This window comes from Macrobrachium rosenbergii, chromosome 48 (genome assembly GCF_040412425.1).
Source record: "Macrobrachium rosenbergii isolate ZJJX-2024 chromosome 48, ASM4041242v1, whole genome shotgun sequence".
NCBI lineage: Eukaryota > Metazoa > Arthropoda > Malacostraca > Decapoda > Palaemonidae > Macrobrachium > Macrobrachium rosenbergii.
Window position 1 is genome coordinate 51,606,746 of NC_089788.1, and position 17,768 is coordinate 51,624,513.

The window sequence follows — 17,768 nt, forward strand, 5'->3', positions numbered from 1 at the left end:
ATATTGACTACAGGAGCATTTAAATCATCTCCCTCTGAGAGCACGCTTATAGATGTTGGTGAGATGCCTCTGGATCCATATTACCAATGTCTGCTGATTTGGAGCTGGTACAGATTTCAGAGGCTCCCTAAGTCCTTAACCAGCATTTGCATCAGAAATGAAAGGCATTGGCAGTTTTTGAAAATCACCCCAAACAACCACAACCATTTGCTTTTAGAGTGAAATGTATAACCCGTCAATGAAACATCCCAGGACAGCGACTTGACTAGTGAGGTATTTAGTAACCCCCTTGGAACCTGCCAGAGGTAAAATGTGGTAGATATTTTAATTCAACAACAGCAAAAATGTCGAGTGAGGAAATAAAATCAGTATTTTTAGATCATTCATCCCAACACGATAACTCGGTTACAGTTTTCACACACGGCTCAAAGTCTTGCTGGCGTCAGCTTTGGAGTGGTCTTTCCTGATGTAGAAAGAAGCAGGAGAGTATCATCTGTTGCATCTATTTTTACAGCAGAACTGCATTATGTTTTAAAGGCCTTAAAAGAAATTCTAACTGTATGGAAATAGTTTTACCATGTATTGCGACTCAAGAAATGCCCTTCAGCATTTGGAATCTTTTAACCCTTTACACCCAACAATTTTAGAGATTATGGAATGGCTGTTCTTAATGAAAAGAAGAGGTAAAGAAGTCAGTTTTTGCTGGGTGCCTTCCCATTTGGGGTTCTTGGAAATGAGCAAGCTTAACAACTTGCTAAGTCAGCAGTCACATCCCCAGAACCCAGGAGATGCCTACTACCATATAGGTTTGTAACAAACCAAAAGATGTGTAGTATTACATCATCAGCATCTCTTTGGTCATGTCCCTATATGCCGAGGAGACTAGAAACAATGTTGTGCAGGTTAAGTTTTGGACATAAGACTCGCTTATGGTTTCTTGAAGTCAGGTGAAAATCCTCCATTCTGCAACGACAATAATATTGTCCCCATGATTGTGAGACATTTGCTGGTCGAATGTCCCAGTCTTTGGAATCTGAGACATAGGTTCTTTTCTCGGAGGCATGACAAAGAAAAACATTTTATCCCTGCTACAATTCTTGGGGAGGATTGTAATATATAGCAGTTGTATTGCTTTGTTAGTGAGGCAGGCCTCCTCAGACTTTAAATCATATACATATGCAGTATAATGTTATGTGTTGCATATATAAATTTACAGATATATATATATATATATATATATATATATATATATATATATATATATATATATATATATATATATATATATATATATATGTAACATGAAACTCCTTTTAGATTATTTTTTTAAGTTTCCTATTTAATTTTATTACGGCGTCAGTAATCTAGATGTTGTGACGGCAGTTTAGTAACCGTAGATCAATCAATCATTTCTTTGCTGTCGTCGAATTATTTTTAACTCGGCGACAAAGTTAAACGGAGGTTATATATCTCCTATTATTTTTCTGCCCACAAGACATCTCTTAGAAAGTTGTCGAGGGAAGGATTTCTTAGAAATCTCGTTGAGGAGTGTAGTAAGGGCCAAGTAAGAACTGAGGAGGTTTGAGAGGGACGCATTTGGGCAATAACAAAAGTCAAGTTACTGTTTTTCACTGTTATTGCTCTTGTTGTTTGTTCATTTTTAAGACGATTGATGAAATGTTAATTTTTAGGCTGTCGTAGTTGTTTTGTCTCCATCGTCATTAATGTTAAGTATTGATATGAATAGTCTTGAAATTTCCGATGTTTTCCAGAATGAAAAGATTTTCATCAATGCTGTTGGTGCGATAAGACGTTACTGTTTGACGACATAAATCGGAAAACTTTACTAGGTTGTTATTCCTTTGTTTAAACGATTGCCAAAAACGAAATGATTACGTAGCAAGGCCCACTGTGTGATACCATCGCTCGTAAACAAGTATGGGGGTTGAAAACACATCCCCAAAAAGTCTTTGCTTAAAAATGTGTACCAGGCCCTGGGAAAAGGATGTAAGCGGCTGTGTCACACTACTGTAGAGCCCGAAAAAGTCAGTAGTCGGTGAGCTAGTTCCTGCCTGATAGAGATTCCGTTGCAACCATTCGAACAGCGTATTTTAGGGTGATAAATATGCCGATTGTCATTTCAGCTATTTTTACCACAGACTAAATGATTGCACCATTTCATGTATCATATTTTCTTTTTCCTTTTGGTGTCGTTGAAGCAGCTGCCGGTTGTAAGGGGCTTCGCTGTTCATTTAATATGTGAATAGATTCCTGACACAGCAACAAAAGACCGTGCGTGAAAATTCGACATGGCTTATATTCATTCTCTGTATAGAATTTTTTTTTTTTGTTCGTATCGGCAGTGAATAAGAATAGAATGCGTTAAATAATAGCAGATAAAGGTGTACAAACGAATGGAATGAATGACACAAAATTTATTAAATATATTTCTCTCATGCATTCCGGTTCACACGATAATTCTGAGCTGCAGTGTCACTAGTTATCCATATCGGTGACAACTATAGAAAGTTCATTCATATATATATATATATATATATATATATATATATATATATATATATATATATATGTTTCATATATATAATTAAGATTATGTATATCCTATATCATATTATATATTATATATATATATATATATATATATATATATATATATATATATACATACATATGTGTATATTACATATCTATATCTATATATATATATATATATATATATATATATATATATATATATATATATATATATATATATATATATATATATATGTGTGTGTGTGTGTGTGTGTGTGTGTAAATATATACACATACATGCAGCTCTTATTGTTATTGATCGATACCTTTTTAGATAATGTTACTCTCGTTTCCATCTGGAAGTTTTGTAATACACGCCTTCACAGCCTTCACACTTTTATGTTCCTACCACTTTCCTGCTGGTAGCCAAATTACGCTTACAATTTTATCTCAAAGCCATTATCCAGTCTGTTATAATGGCTGGAACACATCTAATTCAGTCCTTTCTCCTACAAAGTGTTATTATCACTCGCTGTTGCTAGTAGTGTACTTGGTATTCGAGGTCTGCAGCTCACATACCCTCTTGAGATGGACCTGTTGAAATTTGAACCTTTTCGTTTTCAGTGAGAACTGCTGTTCAATTTAATTTCATTACTCAAATACCAAACTCCACTTCATAGAAAACTATGCATTTGTTTCCCACTGTCATTCTTGGGCCATTCCAGATTTCCTTCCATTGCTGTTGCCTTCTCTTATGTGCCTTGCTCGCCTTGTTTCTGAATTCACCAGTCCTTGTAAATTGGTACCTCAGGGCCGCCTGCAAGTTAATTGATTTATTTGCTTTACATCCATAGAGGAATATTTTCCTTCTTTTGACTTTCATGAATCCCCTTTCGTTACACTTCTTTTCACTCGCAGTTGTCGTCTTGAATAGTTTTTCTTTTCACTTCAGAAGTGAACACTTCATCATCACAGACGTTACCCAAACGTTTTCCGTTTTTCATTACCTACTGTTTATGCTCCTAACGTATTCTTCCCTTCCATTCTAAAATATTTATTCTAAAATATTTATAAATGTAATTTTGACTGAGAATAAAATGCATAGATAAACCGTTGTAAATGCATAATCATTTGTTAATATGCGCCTTTCAAGTGCGTGTACATTGGCTCGTATACTTTTTTTTTAACTTGCAAATACTTGTTGGGGTCGACTTACTGTATATGTCAACCTGACTTTGTATTTTACTAATGCATAAATTTTCTTTCATTGTTATTTCATTGTTATGTTTTTTTACAAGCATAACTATGTTTCTCTTGTAGCGTTGGTTTAGTGCAGACAGACAAAGATGCTTATGCCTTTTTCGTAAGGAAATAACTACCACGTTTTAGTCATTTGATCACCTGTACATATAAACTTACAGGCACTTGTCTTTATAGTAAGGAAGCAACTATTACTTACTAGCAATAGGTCGTCTCTTAGGTCAGAATTAACTTGTGTATTTTTATTTATTCATACATTGGTGTGTCCTCCATTATTAATGTTACACGTGCGTAGGTACGTGCATTCATACAGTGTAAATTACATTTGCCCCAACTCTTTCGTGCTCGATAGTTGTTTATAGACTGATCTCACTTCCAACATGGTCGACTCGACAGCTGGTGCTGCGGCGGCGGCGGAGGTGGTGGTGGTGGTGGTGGTGCCAGAGAGAGGGTGTCCATTCAGAGGTGCATAGATACCGTTTGCTGATATCCCTCCCCCGTCCGTTTCCCTCACCCTCTTCCTCTCCTCTGGCCCTCCCCCTCCACCTCCCCCTCCCCCTCCCTCTCCCTCTCCCTCTCCCTCTCCCTCTCCCTCTCCCTCTCCCTCCCCATCAACCCCTTTCGCAACACAGTGACATAGTTAGCATTCTGGCAAGATGTCTCCGATAATTACCATCGTGCCATTAAACTGATATTCTAATTAACACGTCAACGGTTGTATTGATTACGTCTGTTTTCTCCCTTTGAACTTCGGAAGCACTGACTCTTGCCTTGATTTTCTGTTTTGCTGCCTTTGCTTCTTCCTTCCTTTTTATTGAACCGTCATTATCGTTGCTCTTCTCATTTTTGAAGCTGTTGATTATTTCCGGCGTTTTTGCGGTATTTTGATTATTTTATAATAAAGTTTCGTCTGTTGCCAGAGCAGGGAAGTGACGGAACTGAGATGCAGTTTTCTGTTTCCAGACGTTTCCTTTTAATGATCATGATATTCCATATAGTTTGTTTGTTACAACAACGTCGGTTTGAATTATTATGCAAATATTTTTTAATCAGTAATAACTGCAACACTGAAATCGGAATAGCAACAATAGTTTGTCGTTTTGGAATATAAAGTTTATAAAAAAATATTCCTGGAGCCTACTCAGCTCCATCTACAGTGATAGTGGCTCCAGACACTGCTGTCATTATTGGAAACGAGCGTTCACAGACCGCAAACCTCTGCCAGACCATCGGTGCACCTAACCCAACCTTCCTTCCCCAATTCATCATAAGCCGCGACCTATTAAAAACGAATTCTGCGTCGATGCGGGCCTGGGAGGTTTTTGATGTATCGTAGCTTGCTTGATTATATATTGCCTGTACTCGTTGTCTCGGCTCGTTATGAAAAGAGGTCCCATCTCCCCAAAAAATACATTCCTGTCTTTCTCAGAATCTAATCACTCGTTTGTGATCTAATGGGCCACCTTTTGGTAAAATTTTCGTAAAATCAACGCACAACTTTTTGCGTGATCCTGCTTACAAACATAGACTTAAAAAGTAACCTAACCAACAATGGAACCTCCGCTAACTTCGTGGGTGAGATACCACAAGAAACGTTCGGTGGATGTTTGTGTTATAATATAATTATAATAAAATGCATTTATTTTGCTTAATAATAGAATATTGCTTGTGTTGTACTTGTATTGCACCTGGATGATCACGTTAACAAGTATTGCCATTTTTTTCTGAAATGTTAAAAATTTAAGTGGCAGCATGAGCATACATGTGTATTACAAGACCTTTAAAAATGACTGAACCTTTTCTAAAAATGACCTCTTAAACAGCGTAATTAAATTTTTCCGATAGTGAAGCAGGTATAGCGCCGTACTTCATTTTAAGTCTTCAAACAATGCCCTGGAAAACCAGTTCTTTGCAACACAGTTCCGAAAAACAAGAAAATACAGGAGGATAGAAACCCTGACCTGACGTCAGAAAGAGATGATGGGCCTGACAGTTGAAAGATGGGACATTGTAAGATTCAGGGGTAACATAGGTAGGGGAACGATTCCAAAAGATGACAGTAGAGAAAAAATACGTAATGGCTCAATTTGGGGATAACTGATTTTCACAACGTAAATAAGGGAAATGATAGCAAGATGTGTCGAGACCTTTTGATTTTTTGCTCACATACTTCTCTTCGTCTTCAGGTGAATGCCCACTCTGTCTCTAGCACCAGTAGATCATAATGTAAAAAAAATTAATAAACCTTGGTCTGTAATGTGGTTTTGATGTACACCACGGTTAAAAATGAACATCATTCACCCAAATCGTTTTCATGTACTAAGCGATATCAGAGGATCTTTCTGCTCTGGTGAAGTGCTCTGGTATACCAGTAGTTTCTCTTTATACTCAGAAATGTCTAGTGTACTTAAACAGCGTTCTGCGATTTTTGAGCTCAAACATTATGTGTTTATGGGATAATTTCCTAATACAGTTTACCTCTGTTCATTGTGTATACGATAATGTGCATCGTTGTCGAACTTCTCAGTTCCAGAGGTCCTTTATTCCTCACACCGTTAATTGGACTGTGGAACAGCCTCCCAGAGGATGTCGTGCAATTGGAACTTCAAACGTTCAAGCAAAGATGCAATGCATTACTACCCTAATACTATTCGCCTTGCATTCTGATGCATTTTTATCTATTTATTAATTTATTTTTTCTTTTTCATAAGTCAGTGGCCCCTGTGGGCTTGTTCCATATGAATAGTTTTCATCTTCTGAATGATAATAATAATAATAATAATAATAATTAAAAATTAAAATTGAATATTTTTAAATTCTGCAGCATGGATAATATCAAGTTCTGCAGTAGGAATATTTTTAGGCTCTGTTAGGGAATATTTTTAAGTTCTGCTGTATGACTGTTTTCAAAGTCCTTAAAGTGCTAAAGTAAGGATATCTGCAAATTTTACACCAGTTGAATCTTAAAGCTACGGTAGAGAGGAGTCCGAAACTTTCGTAGGGTTAGCTCAGTGGATTTTTTTTTCTTAAATATTACGTGGAAAATTGGAGCAAGGATGCAAGCAAAGCATCTGGGAGCTAAAGGGAATTGCTAAGATCCCGTAGTACCTACCATTTAGAGTGTAGACAGTGCCATCCAACGGGCAGCACCCCGTCCGTACAGGGCTTGGGTTTGGAAAAGGAACAGGCACTGACATGGCTCACATTAGTCCGGAAGGCACTGGGTCAGGAAGGTGGCGATAAGATCCTAAAATTCCTAATGCAAAAGGGAAATGTAAAGTCATGGCTGCAGTGGTTGGTTAGCTTGTCATAGTGTCATGCCATGTAGAACTAACAAATGTCGAGAAAGTGACCCCTGACTCTCATTTACCAGAAATTACCAAAAGTGCGGTGAAAGCTCATACGAGTCCCTTAATCCGACCTTTTAGTAGTTATATTCGTAATCAGAGAATAGACTAATAATCCAAATACACTGCTAAACTCCGAAGACTTAATCATTGGTAATATTAAAACTACGGTTAGAAGGCTTCAAACTACAAGAGTTTTATTAGTAGTAGAAACCTCGTAAAAGAAACGAAAAGTTTGCCAGAATCATTCCTTGTAGAACGTGGGTGAACAAGATATTATGGCGTTTTCAAACTGACCACAGCAATTTGTGTGTGGCACGTTCTTGCACCTGCCCTCTTTCAGATTCTATTCTTAATAAATCATAAATACTCGCTCATGTATTCAAACAACGGAAAGACTAATAAAGGATCTTTTATTTCAGTACCATTAATAATAAAAGCAGATTATTTTCAAATACATGCATTTTATATGCATATAATATATGTGTGTGTGTGTTTGTCTGTCCTTAAAACGTTTTAGAATACGTATATAATTCCTAGGCGCAATATTTTCATTTACTTTAACTGCACCTTCATGGTAAGTGACTTTAACGTTCGTTATAGTTGTTTCTGGCACAGATGCTTGAGCAATACTGATATTCTTAGACACATGAAAAGGAGTCACATTACGCAATGTGTTTTGAAACCAGTGAAAAGACCCTGTCGTAAATAGAGCAGATCTTAGTTGGGTCATTTGTAGCTGAAGCATTCCCCAGAGCGATGAGATGATGAAACCCATTGACGAAAACCGATACAAATTCTAAAACTAAGTAAAAAAAAACTTAGATTTTGACATAAATTGGAGCAAATTGTTTTTAACACAAACTAATGTTTTTGTGAAAGAAAATATTTTATATTTAGAAGAATGTAAGGTGTGTATGGTATGGTGAAATAAAAATGAGATTTTATTTGATAAGGAACGTACACTCAACTGTGACATGTTGAAACTGATGTGGAGATGAATTAAAAGTCATCGTTGAACAGAAGCAGAAGCTTTCTGGCAGCTGGAAACTAGAGAAATTATTTTGCAATCCTTACGAAAGGAAACAACGATTAAAAGAAGATCTTTTATCAGTGGATTGTATATTTCCCTTTAAGAGGCAGCAGTGGTGCTTGTGGTTGCCTGAGAACAAAAGAAGTCGGGGCTCTTAATGATAACTAATTTGACGCTCCTCTAAGCAGCGTGCACAGAGATTTAAGGGCTTTTAATGGCTCATTTCATTGGTTGCATGACACAAACGTGTAAGTGTTTTGTAAGCCTTCTGCTTTCTTGGTCTCTCTTCCTTTGTTTTACACAAATGTACTTACTGTTTTTTAGAGCCCTACAAAGTAAGCGGATCCCGCTATTGGCTGGTCCCATAAGAACATTTGACAATTATGAATAGTGAAAAATGATAAAGTATTGGTGCTGCCTTTCTTATTGACTTTTAAAATAATGAAGCGAAAATATTAGCTGTGTTTTGCCTAAGTAAAATTTTACGTTTCAGCCGAAGAGATTACCGTCAGTACCTCCTTCTTCCTCCTCTCCCTCCCCATCCTCTCTCTCTCTCTCTCTCTCTCTCTCTCTCTCTCTCTCTCTCTCTCTCTCTCTCTCATAATTCCAGCGGAACAGATCGTTCTAGTGGAGAGAAAGAGAAGGGAACATGTTGCAGATGGCTGGTAAATATTCTGTTCGATGTGCTTCACTTCAGTGCAGAACATTTCAGACCATATTCCTTTTCTCATGCCCTCCTAACCCCCTCCCAGTCCCACAACGCGCGCACATCCGCACAGATCAATATTTTTTGTGAGCTTCAAGGTTAATTTTCAAGTGACTGCAGTGTTCGTTGAGTGCATATATATATATATATATATATATATATATATATATATATATATATATATATATATATATATATATATATATATATATATATATATATATATATATATATGTATGTAATATATATATATATATATATATATATATATATATATATATATGTGTGTGTGTGTGTACAGATAGATATAGATATACTGTATATATATGTGTGTGTGTTCATTTATACACACAAAAGTATAATAATTTAGATAACATTAAAAGATTGCAAATACTACCACTTCTTACGTACCCACATGTATCTATATAATATTTATGTATGCGTGTGTGTTTGTAATTATATCAATGGACGTACAGTACATCTGGTAGTTTTTTTTTTTTTTCAGGGAAAATCTGCTCTCATATGGAGTTTTTAAAGGAAAATCGGCTTCTTAGGGAGCTTTGTGTATGTCTTAATATGAGTTTTCAAATACTATGATTTTTCGGCAAAGAATGGATCACGTTTTATTGCAACAGTTCCTGCATGCCTCGGTCATTAAAAGTCTTGTAGTGTTTTTTCTTAACCATGCCTTCTCGGTTTGTGGTTATTTTCCTCCTCCTCCTCCTTTTTCTCCCCTTCACAGTGCTCTCTCTCTCTCTCTCTCTCTCTCTCTCTCTCTCTCTCTCTCTCTCGTCTTCTTAATCCTGAATTCAGTTCTCTTTCCCAGTTCAGTCGTCCTCTTCGATTTCCCTGGAGCTTACCTTTTCTTTTCATGCCCCTTTTCTCTTCCTTTCTATTCCTATTCCTTTCTTATGTCGTCTCTTTTTATTTCTTTAGCATTGCCTTCCTTCCTTCCTTGCCCTTTTCCCCTCCCCCGTTCACATACGGTTCCTCTCCTCCTTTATTATTGCTTTTCCCTTGCTGACCCCTTTTATTTATTCGTCTAACGTATTTTTCCTTTCGCCCCATCTTTACCCTTCGTTTCATTCGCCTTTTTTCATGTTACATTCTTTCGTTTCAGTCGTTCTCACATGGCCTTTTTGCCCTCTCTCCTCGTTTAGTCTTCTCCTTTCGATCGTTGCACCTTTCCTTCCTTCTACTTTCTTCTTTCCATCATTTCTCCCTCCTTCGTTTTCTCTATCACCTTTCCTTCTGCCACTCTTCTCTGTCGCCTTTTCTCTGTCGGTTTTCCTGTTCCCTCTTTGCTCCGCCGTTTTTCCAAGTAGCCGTTTCTTCTACATTTTTTTTCTATTTAGTTTCTGTTTTTACTTTCCTTTTTTTCTCTAACTTCTTTCTCTGTACATTCCATTGCCTATCCTTCTCCCCCTTCTCTACACACCCCATTCTTCTACATATTTACTTTTCTTTCTTCTTTTTCTCTATGTTTTTCCTTCTATCTCGTCTTATCTCACTTAACATTTCACCCTTTTCTCCATCGCCTGCCTCTAATACTGCTTTCGAAATAATTTTTTTCCTGGTTTACCATGTTTTTAACCTTCTTCTGTCTCTGTTCCTCATTCCCCTATCCTTGTGCTCTTTCTCTTTTTCACGTGTTTCCTCATTCTTGCGATTTGTCTTTTGATTTTTACCACATTCTTCGTTTTCAATCATGGGATATCTACGTCACTCACGCATACGTTTTATTTCTCCCCGTTTTAACCGGTGTTCCTGTTTTTTCCCATTATTTATATTCACTTCTCTGTATCTTCGTTATCATTCCTCATTGGACGTATCTGAATTCACTCGTTAGCTTTTTCCCATATATCTATCAGGCGTTCTGTTTTTTGGATGTCGGGGATTGCTCTTCCCATAAATGTTAATACACACCCTCGCTTGCCTTCTTTGACTTTTCCTCCTGCGCCTTCCTCTGCTGCCTCCTTGTGCGGCCTTCTCTCCAAACGCCGTCCACTTCCCCATTTTCCAGCTTAAAGAGTAACCAACGAAGTCCAAGGTGACCAACCCGTTCGTTCAGCACCCAAAGCCACGCCTCGCCCTCCTTCCTCTGTCTTTGTGGGCCCTGAGTCGAGGCTCTGTGGGCCTGACATGGGCCTTGGTATATTCTCGGTTATTCTGACCTTTTGGTTCCGGACATGGTCTGTTTATTCCTCTGTATGTCCTTGTACACTTTTAGGCCTTTAATGTTTTGAAATCGGTGTTAATGGGTTATTAATGTCTATATATACATTATGTATATGTATATATATATATATATATATATATATATATATATATATATATATATATATATATATATATATATATATATATATATATATATATATATATATATATACACATTAATTTTTTGTCACAATTTACTTATAATTTGATCTATTTTTTTTCTAATAACTTATATCTTCTTTTTTGTATTTCCCATTACCTTCTGCTACTTCTTTCTAATGAACACCATATTCTTTGGAAGCTTGAATTTCAAGTCAGTGGCCCCTGTGGGCATGTCCCATATGAATAGGGTTCATGATCTGAATAATAATAATAATAATAATAATAATAATAATAATAATACTTGCGTGACTATTTGATATTCTCAGATATTCAGTACAACTCGGGAATGTCTTATACCCAAGGGAAATTATGATGATGGCTGAGTGGTCAGAGTTACTAGTCTATCTTTGTTTCCAAACCAGGCAACGGCTCGAATCTTGCCGGTAACGAACGTAGCAATTATGATTCCCTTCGGGTGTAAGATATTCCCGAGGTGTAGTGAATTTGATATTAAACTACAATTTGTGGCATTATATTTGTGATATATATGTTATATATGTGGAAGGCCAGGGCGGTACCAATTGACCCACAAAATAGTAAAAGAAGCTGGAACCTAAGTACTTCTGTACCTAAGGTTTTTCCTGGGCAGGCTGCCGCCTAGCATACCGGCGAATTTTACCAAGCTTCCCGACACACCAGGGAGTCAGTTGGTGGCATTGCATTCGAATTACCCCTTCAGTGTGAATATGATGGCACTAATTAACACATGAGCATTGTTTCACTGAAATAAATTTCTGATTCACATTGGGATCGAACCCTGGTCTCTCAAATGAAAGGCCATGCGTGTGGGTGTGGTTTATATATACTGTCTGTATGTATATATATATATATATATATATATATATATATATATATATATATATATATATATATATATTTATATCTATATATATATATATATATGTATATTTATATACAGTATATATATGTACATATATGTATACTGTAATTTATATATAAATAATAGATAATGTGTGTGTGCATGTGTATGTAACGTTTATCCAAAATTTGTGTGTAATGAGTTCATGGGAGCAGTAAAAAGCATTCCTAGGGTTGTATCTTGCCGTCTCGATGCCAAGTGAATGTGAGCAAGTAAGGAGGTGAGAGTCAATGGAAGCCCCATTGGTATACGATGGTATATTTATTATTTGCTGGCAGGATAAAATGAGAGGTCAGTCGAAGAATAAGGGATGCAGGGAAGGTTTCAGGGTGCATGCAAGGAAACTGGAACTGAATGAGTGTTCATTGGAGCCAACCAGAGCTTTGAACATATGGAGAGAGCGATGTTCTAGTTAATAAACGGAGTTGAAGTACGGATGCCGAATTAAAGAGAAAGTTATAGCTGTTGATATGCATTGTTTTTTTTGTGGTAAATGTGGAGTAGGAATGATTGAGAAGGTAAGGAATGGAGCGATACATAAAAGGTTATCATAGTAGAAAAAAGGGGCCACAGTATTCTGAGGTTGGTTATGTGAAGAGAATGTTAGAGATGAGGTAGAAAAGACTGCATACAAGAGAAAGGCTGAAGAACACAGTTTGTGTATGTGTAAGTCGGCTGGACATATTGCTGATGAGCCTTTTGTGTAGGCATAACAAGTGGCTGATATTGTGGAATATTTCTGTATGGTATATCATGTTTGAATTCGCACTAAAAGTATCAATCTGGCAGTGATCGTTTCCTCGCGCTTTCTTTGGCCTCATCTCCTAGAGAGGAAATTACCTATCTTGAAATTATTTTGTATATATTTGTAAGGATATATCAACAGGATTATGGAAATTCTGCAGCCAGATATTACTCTTCAGACTTCTCAGTTTCATAGTGATTTGTGATACTATTTCCTCTGATATCTTGAAAATCCAAAAATGAAATGAAATAGAGCTTTTCTAGCACTCGATGACGATAGGCTGACGGCGAGGAAAACCGGGTCGTTATACCGTCTCAGCATTATAGCCCTTTGATTTCTCCTCCTTATTTACACCACAGCCAAAATACTTCTGATGGTTCAAAGTTCATCTACAATTACCAGACATATCAACTGTCAACTCCTTTGAAATTAAAAATATTCCTCATTTGTCAAGTATGAACACAGTTGTGCTGTGATTTGTCATGTATGCAGTAACTGTCAAAACTAGAATTTCAGCCTGTAAATATGCGAAGGATCTAGAGTAGTTTAAAGTTCCTCATTGGACGGGTAGGTACCGTTCTCAGCTAGCAGTCTGCTGGCCCCGCGTTCGATTCTCCGACCGGCCAATGAAGGATTAGAGGAATTTATTTCTGGTGATAGAGATTCATTTCTCGCTATAATGTGGTTCGGATTCCCCAATAAGCTGCTAGGTAACCAATTAGTTCTTAACCACGTAAAATAAACTTCGGGCCAGCCCTAGGAGAGCTGTTAATCAGCTCAGTGGTCTGGTTAAACTAAGGTATACTTACTTAGAGTAGTTTAAACAGTGCCAATCTTTGGAACTCATTTTCTGATTTTGGCCCTCTCTGGCGCCAGCTGCCACCATTTAGGAGGAGCCAGCTCTATCGCTTCTTTTAAGCCGAGCCCCATTTGTTACCCTTACCTGTTCTTTTCTTCTTTCCTTTGGACTGGGCTAGAAGAAGGCGTTTGGTATCCTGTCTTATTAGCCTCTGCATTTGTAGTGGGACCTCACTCAAAAAATATAACATCTAGCTGGTGTTTGGAAGTCTGTTGCCATTTCTGATAAATTTTGTTTGGTTCACCGTTTATTATTTGATTGCTGAAAGCTACCTGCTGTAAGGAAGTCAGTCTATTGTGTCACTCACTTCCAGAGCGGGGAATTCTCAGCCTTCTTCAGTGGTGCACATGTATGTGATTCAAAATTTTTTTTATGTAGAATAGCATTCACGTGTATTCTTTTTAATTTCATGAAAATCATGGATATTTTGAGTTTTCAATCCTTTTTATCGTAGCTGTTTTATTCAGTACGGGTTGATTGCGACGCCTTATATGGTTTTCTTTCAGTACAAGTGAAATTTTAAAGACTCAGCCTTCAAATACTTACCATTATTTTTTATTCTAATGGATCTCTGCTGACATCGTAAAAATACCCTTAAAATTAGCTGTATAATCAATTATAACTCAAGATTAATAAGATTTATAAGGTCTCAAGTTAAAATATTTTAGTTAGGATAACAAATTTTTAAAAATACCAAGTTTTTTTTATATTTGCATTTTTATGAAAATTTCTCTTTATATGCAGTATTCATTATGGCTTGCAATCTCATCAAACTGAGGCATCAGATTTTTCTTATAAATGTGGTGTGCCTGTTCCTCACCTTTCCATCTGCATTTACAGTGCACGTGTTTAGGTCCTTGCCTTGATATTTTACTTTGGATTTGGTTCGGTTCGGATTCTTCAAGATCAGATAATCGAAATTTATTGGTCTAATCGAATTTAAGTCAGTGTGGCTTTTGTTCTCACTTTCTCACCAGACGCCAGGGAACCCATCAAGCTTGTCGGTCGTTCTGCCTCAGGAATTCCCTCCATATCTTCAAATACAGAGTCCGTCCTGACGCGGGTCGTGCGTTTCTTGAGCTATTTAGTAAACGCTCTCCGGCTTGCTAGGCCTGTCAAGTGCTTTCGGGACTACTAATCTCCCTTCCGAGCAGTTTTTTGGTAGCTTTCAGCCACTGCACCTCTTCAAGGTTACACAGCCCCTTATCCTAATGCATGTTGGTCTTAGGACCGCAGCGGGTGGCTTTTGTTATGAAATAGAATAATCCTTGAGGCAAGTGTGCAAATGAATGTCTCTTTTATCTTTTTGGTTTGAATAAGTGTTTTGTCTAATATGGTTATCATCTTTGAAATTAAGGATTAAGGACGTAAGCCGAATTCGGTTCTTTATATAAGATTCTTGATTCAGTCTCTACAGAGGAAGTTCGATGGTACAGTTAGAGATAGTCTCATTATATATATATATATATATATATATATATATATATATATATATATATATATATACACACACACACATACACATATATATATATATATATATACATATATATATATATATATATATATATATATATATATATATATATATATATATATATATATATATATATATATATACACACACACATATATATATATATATATATATATATATATATATATATATATATATATATATATATATATATATATACACACACATATATATATATACATATATATATATATATATATATATATATATATATATATATATATATATATATATGAGACTATGTGTGTTTTTACATACATACGTATATATATGTATATACGTATGTATATATATAATTTATTTATATTTGTATATTGTGAGGTTTAGTACTTCTGTTGGGACAATCGCTTGCCGATTGTTCCCTTGGTGGGTTGTTGCCTCCTTACTTTTTTTTTTTTTTCTTTGAAGGAAAGTTGACGCCTGTCGCGTTGTCTCTGACAGTGGCAGTCAGGTTTGGTATGGCAGCGAGTCAGGTCTCAGCATATAGCAGCAAGGAGTCTTTATGTTTGCAGCAGGTATCATGTTACCTGTTGGATGTGGTAGCAGAGGATGGCTGGATGACTAAATCGTAGTCATCTGAGGAATTGGTTCCTGTTTGACAGCAGATTGGCTGTCTCGACGTTTCTGCCGTGATCATCTGTGTGTTGGATGTGTTCCTGTTTGCAGTCACTGGCTGCTTCGATGATTTCACGGAGTTCGTCTGAAGTATCTTCATCCTCTTTGACAGCTGGGTCTGTCTCGACGTCTCTGTGGAGATAGTCTGTTTTTTTTTGTATTGTGCTACCCTTAGTGTGCATTTGTGTATGCTGCTTTAGTATGTTGTTTATGTTGTTTATTGTTAATTATGTTGCAAGCTGTGCTTTCCTATTATTTATGCTGCCTGTTGTTTATTTGTAATGTATGCTGCCTGTTGTTTATTTGTAACGTAATTACTTGGTTATGTGATGTAGCTGAAGTGTTTGTTGATTTGTATTTTATTGTTGACTAAGTTAAAGCTTTATCATTATGTTTATTCATTGTTATTGATGTTACTGCTTTTTGGTAGAGAAACTCAGTTTCAGCTACATTTATTTTTGCTTTTGACTGACTCTGTTAATTGTGATTTATTTAATGCCAAACCTGGACTCATTTGTATATAATGTATATAACTTTGTTATAATAAATTAGTTTAAGGTAATTTTTTTGTTTCGTTCAGCTCCTTCCTCCTTTGTTTGCCTCAATTTCTGCCAGTCATTCCAGTCCCGTAACTTTGTTTGTATTTAAGAACCTGCTGAACCAAAAGTGGTTCATAACATTTGGCGACCGTGACAGGATCGGTTCTGTTTTATCTGGCAGGGTTGTGACGGCACTGGAGGAGAGAGAGCGAGAGAGAGAGAGAGAGTGTGTGTGAAGTGTAAAAAAAAAAAAATATTTTTTTTTTCTGTTAGGTAAGGAGGTGTGAGGTTTAGTACTTCTGTTGGGACAATCGTTTGCCGATTGTTCCCTTGGTGGGTTGTTGCCTCCTTACTTTTTTTTTTTTTTTTCTTTGAAGGAAAGTTGACGTCTGTCGCGTTGTCTCTGACAGTGGCAGTCAGGTTTGGTATGGCAGCGAGTCAGGTCTCAGCAGCATAGCAGCAAGGAGTCTTTATGTTTGCAGCAGGTATCATGTTACCTGTTGGATGTGGTAGCAGAGGATGGCTGGATGACTAAATCGTAGTCATCTGAGGAATTGGTTCCTGTTTGACAGCAGATTGGCTGTCTCGACGTTTCTGCCGTGATCATCTGTGTGTTGGATGTGTTCCTGTTTGCAGTCACTGGCTGCTTCGATGATTTCACGGAGTTCGCCTGAAGTATCTTCATCCTCTTTGACAGCTGGGTCTGTCTCACGCCTCTGTGGAGATAGTCTGTTTTTTTTGTATTGTGCTACCCTTAGTGTGCATTTGTGTATGCTGCTTTAGTATGTTGTTTATGTTGTTTATTGTTAATTATGTTGCAAGCTGTGCTTTCCTATTATTTATGCTGCCTGTTGTTTATTTGTAATGTATGCTGCCTGTTGTTTATTTGTAACGTAATTACTTGGTTATGTGATGTAGCTGAAGTGTTTGTTGATTTGTATTTTATTGTTGACTAAGTTAAAGCGATCATTATGTTTATTCATTGTTATTGATGTTACTGCTTTTGGTAGAGAAACTCAGTTTCAGCTACATTTATTTTTGCTTTTGACTGACTCTGTTAATTGTGATTTATTTAATGCCAAACCTGGACTAATTTGTATATAATGTATATAACTTTGTTATAATAAATTAGTTTAAGGTAATTTTTTTGTTTCTGTTCAGCTCCTTCCTCCTTTGTTTGCCTCAATTTCTGCCAGTCATTCCAGTCCCAACTTTGTTTGTATTTAAGAACCTGCTGAACCAAAAGTGGTTCATAACATTTGGCTAATCGTGACAGGATCGGTTCTGTTTTATCTGGCAGGGTTGTGACGGCACTGGAGGAGAGAGAGCG

At 36.7% G+C, this 17,768-nt stretch overlaps 2 protein-coding genes across 3 annotated transcripts in view; one reads left to right on the forward strand and one right to left on the reverse strand.

The window, feature by feature from the left end:
- LOC136831375 (focadhesin) overlaps positions 1 to 17,768 on the forward strand; it is a 459,396-nt gene that overhangs the window by 145,736 nt on the left and 295,892 nt on the right. The window lies entirely within an intron of this gene.
- LOC136831092 (uncharacterized) lies at positions 744 to 17,123 on the reverse strand. Its single transcript, XM_067091042.1, has 4 exons — positions 16,936 to 17,123; positions 10,808 to 11,010; positions 4,169 to 4,413; positions 744 to 866 (listed from the first exon to the last, which is right to left on the reverse strand). The coding sequence occupies exons 1-4, from the start codon at positions 17,121 to 17,123 to the stop codon at positions 744 to 746; spliced, it is 759 nt and encodes a 252-aa protein (XP_066947143.1).

What these genes read in the sequence shown, in the direction of transcription:
- LOC136831092 (XM_067091042.1), bottom strand. Translation starts at nt 17,123, where the DNA reads ATGAAGATACTTCAGGCGAACTCCGTGAAATCATCGAAGCAGCCAGTG. An exon ending in TCTGCTACCACATCCAACAG is followed by an intron (nt 11,011 to 16,935) that starts GTAACATGATAC and finishes TCAGGCCCACAG; the next exon opens with AGCCTCGACTCAGGGCCCAC. An exon ending in TCGAGTCGACCATGTTGGAA is followed by an intron (nt 867 to 4,168) that starts GTGAGATCAGTC and finishes CTCGGCATATAG; the next exon opens with GGACATGACCAAAGAGATGC.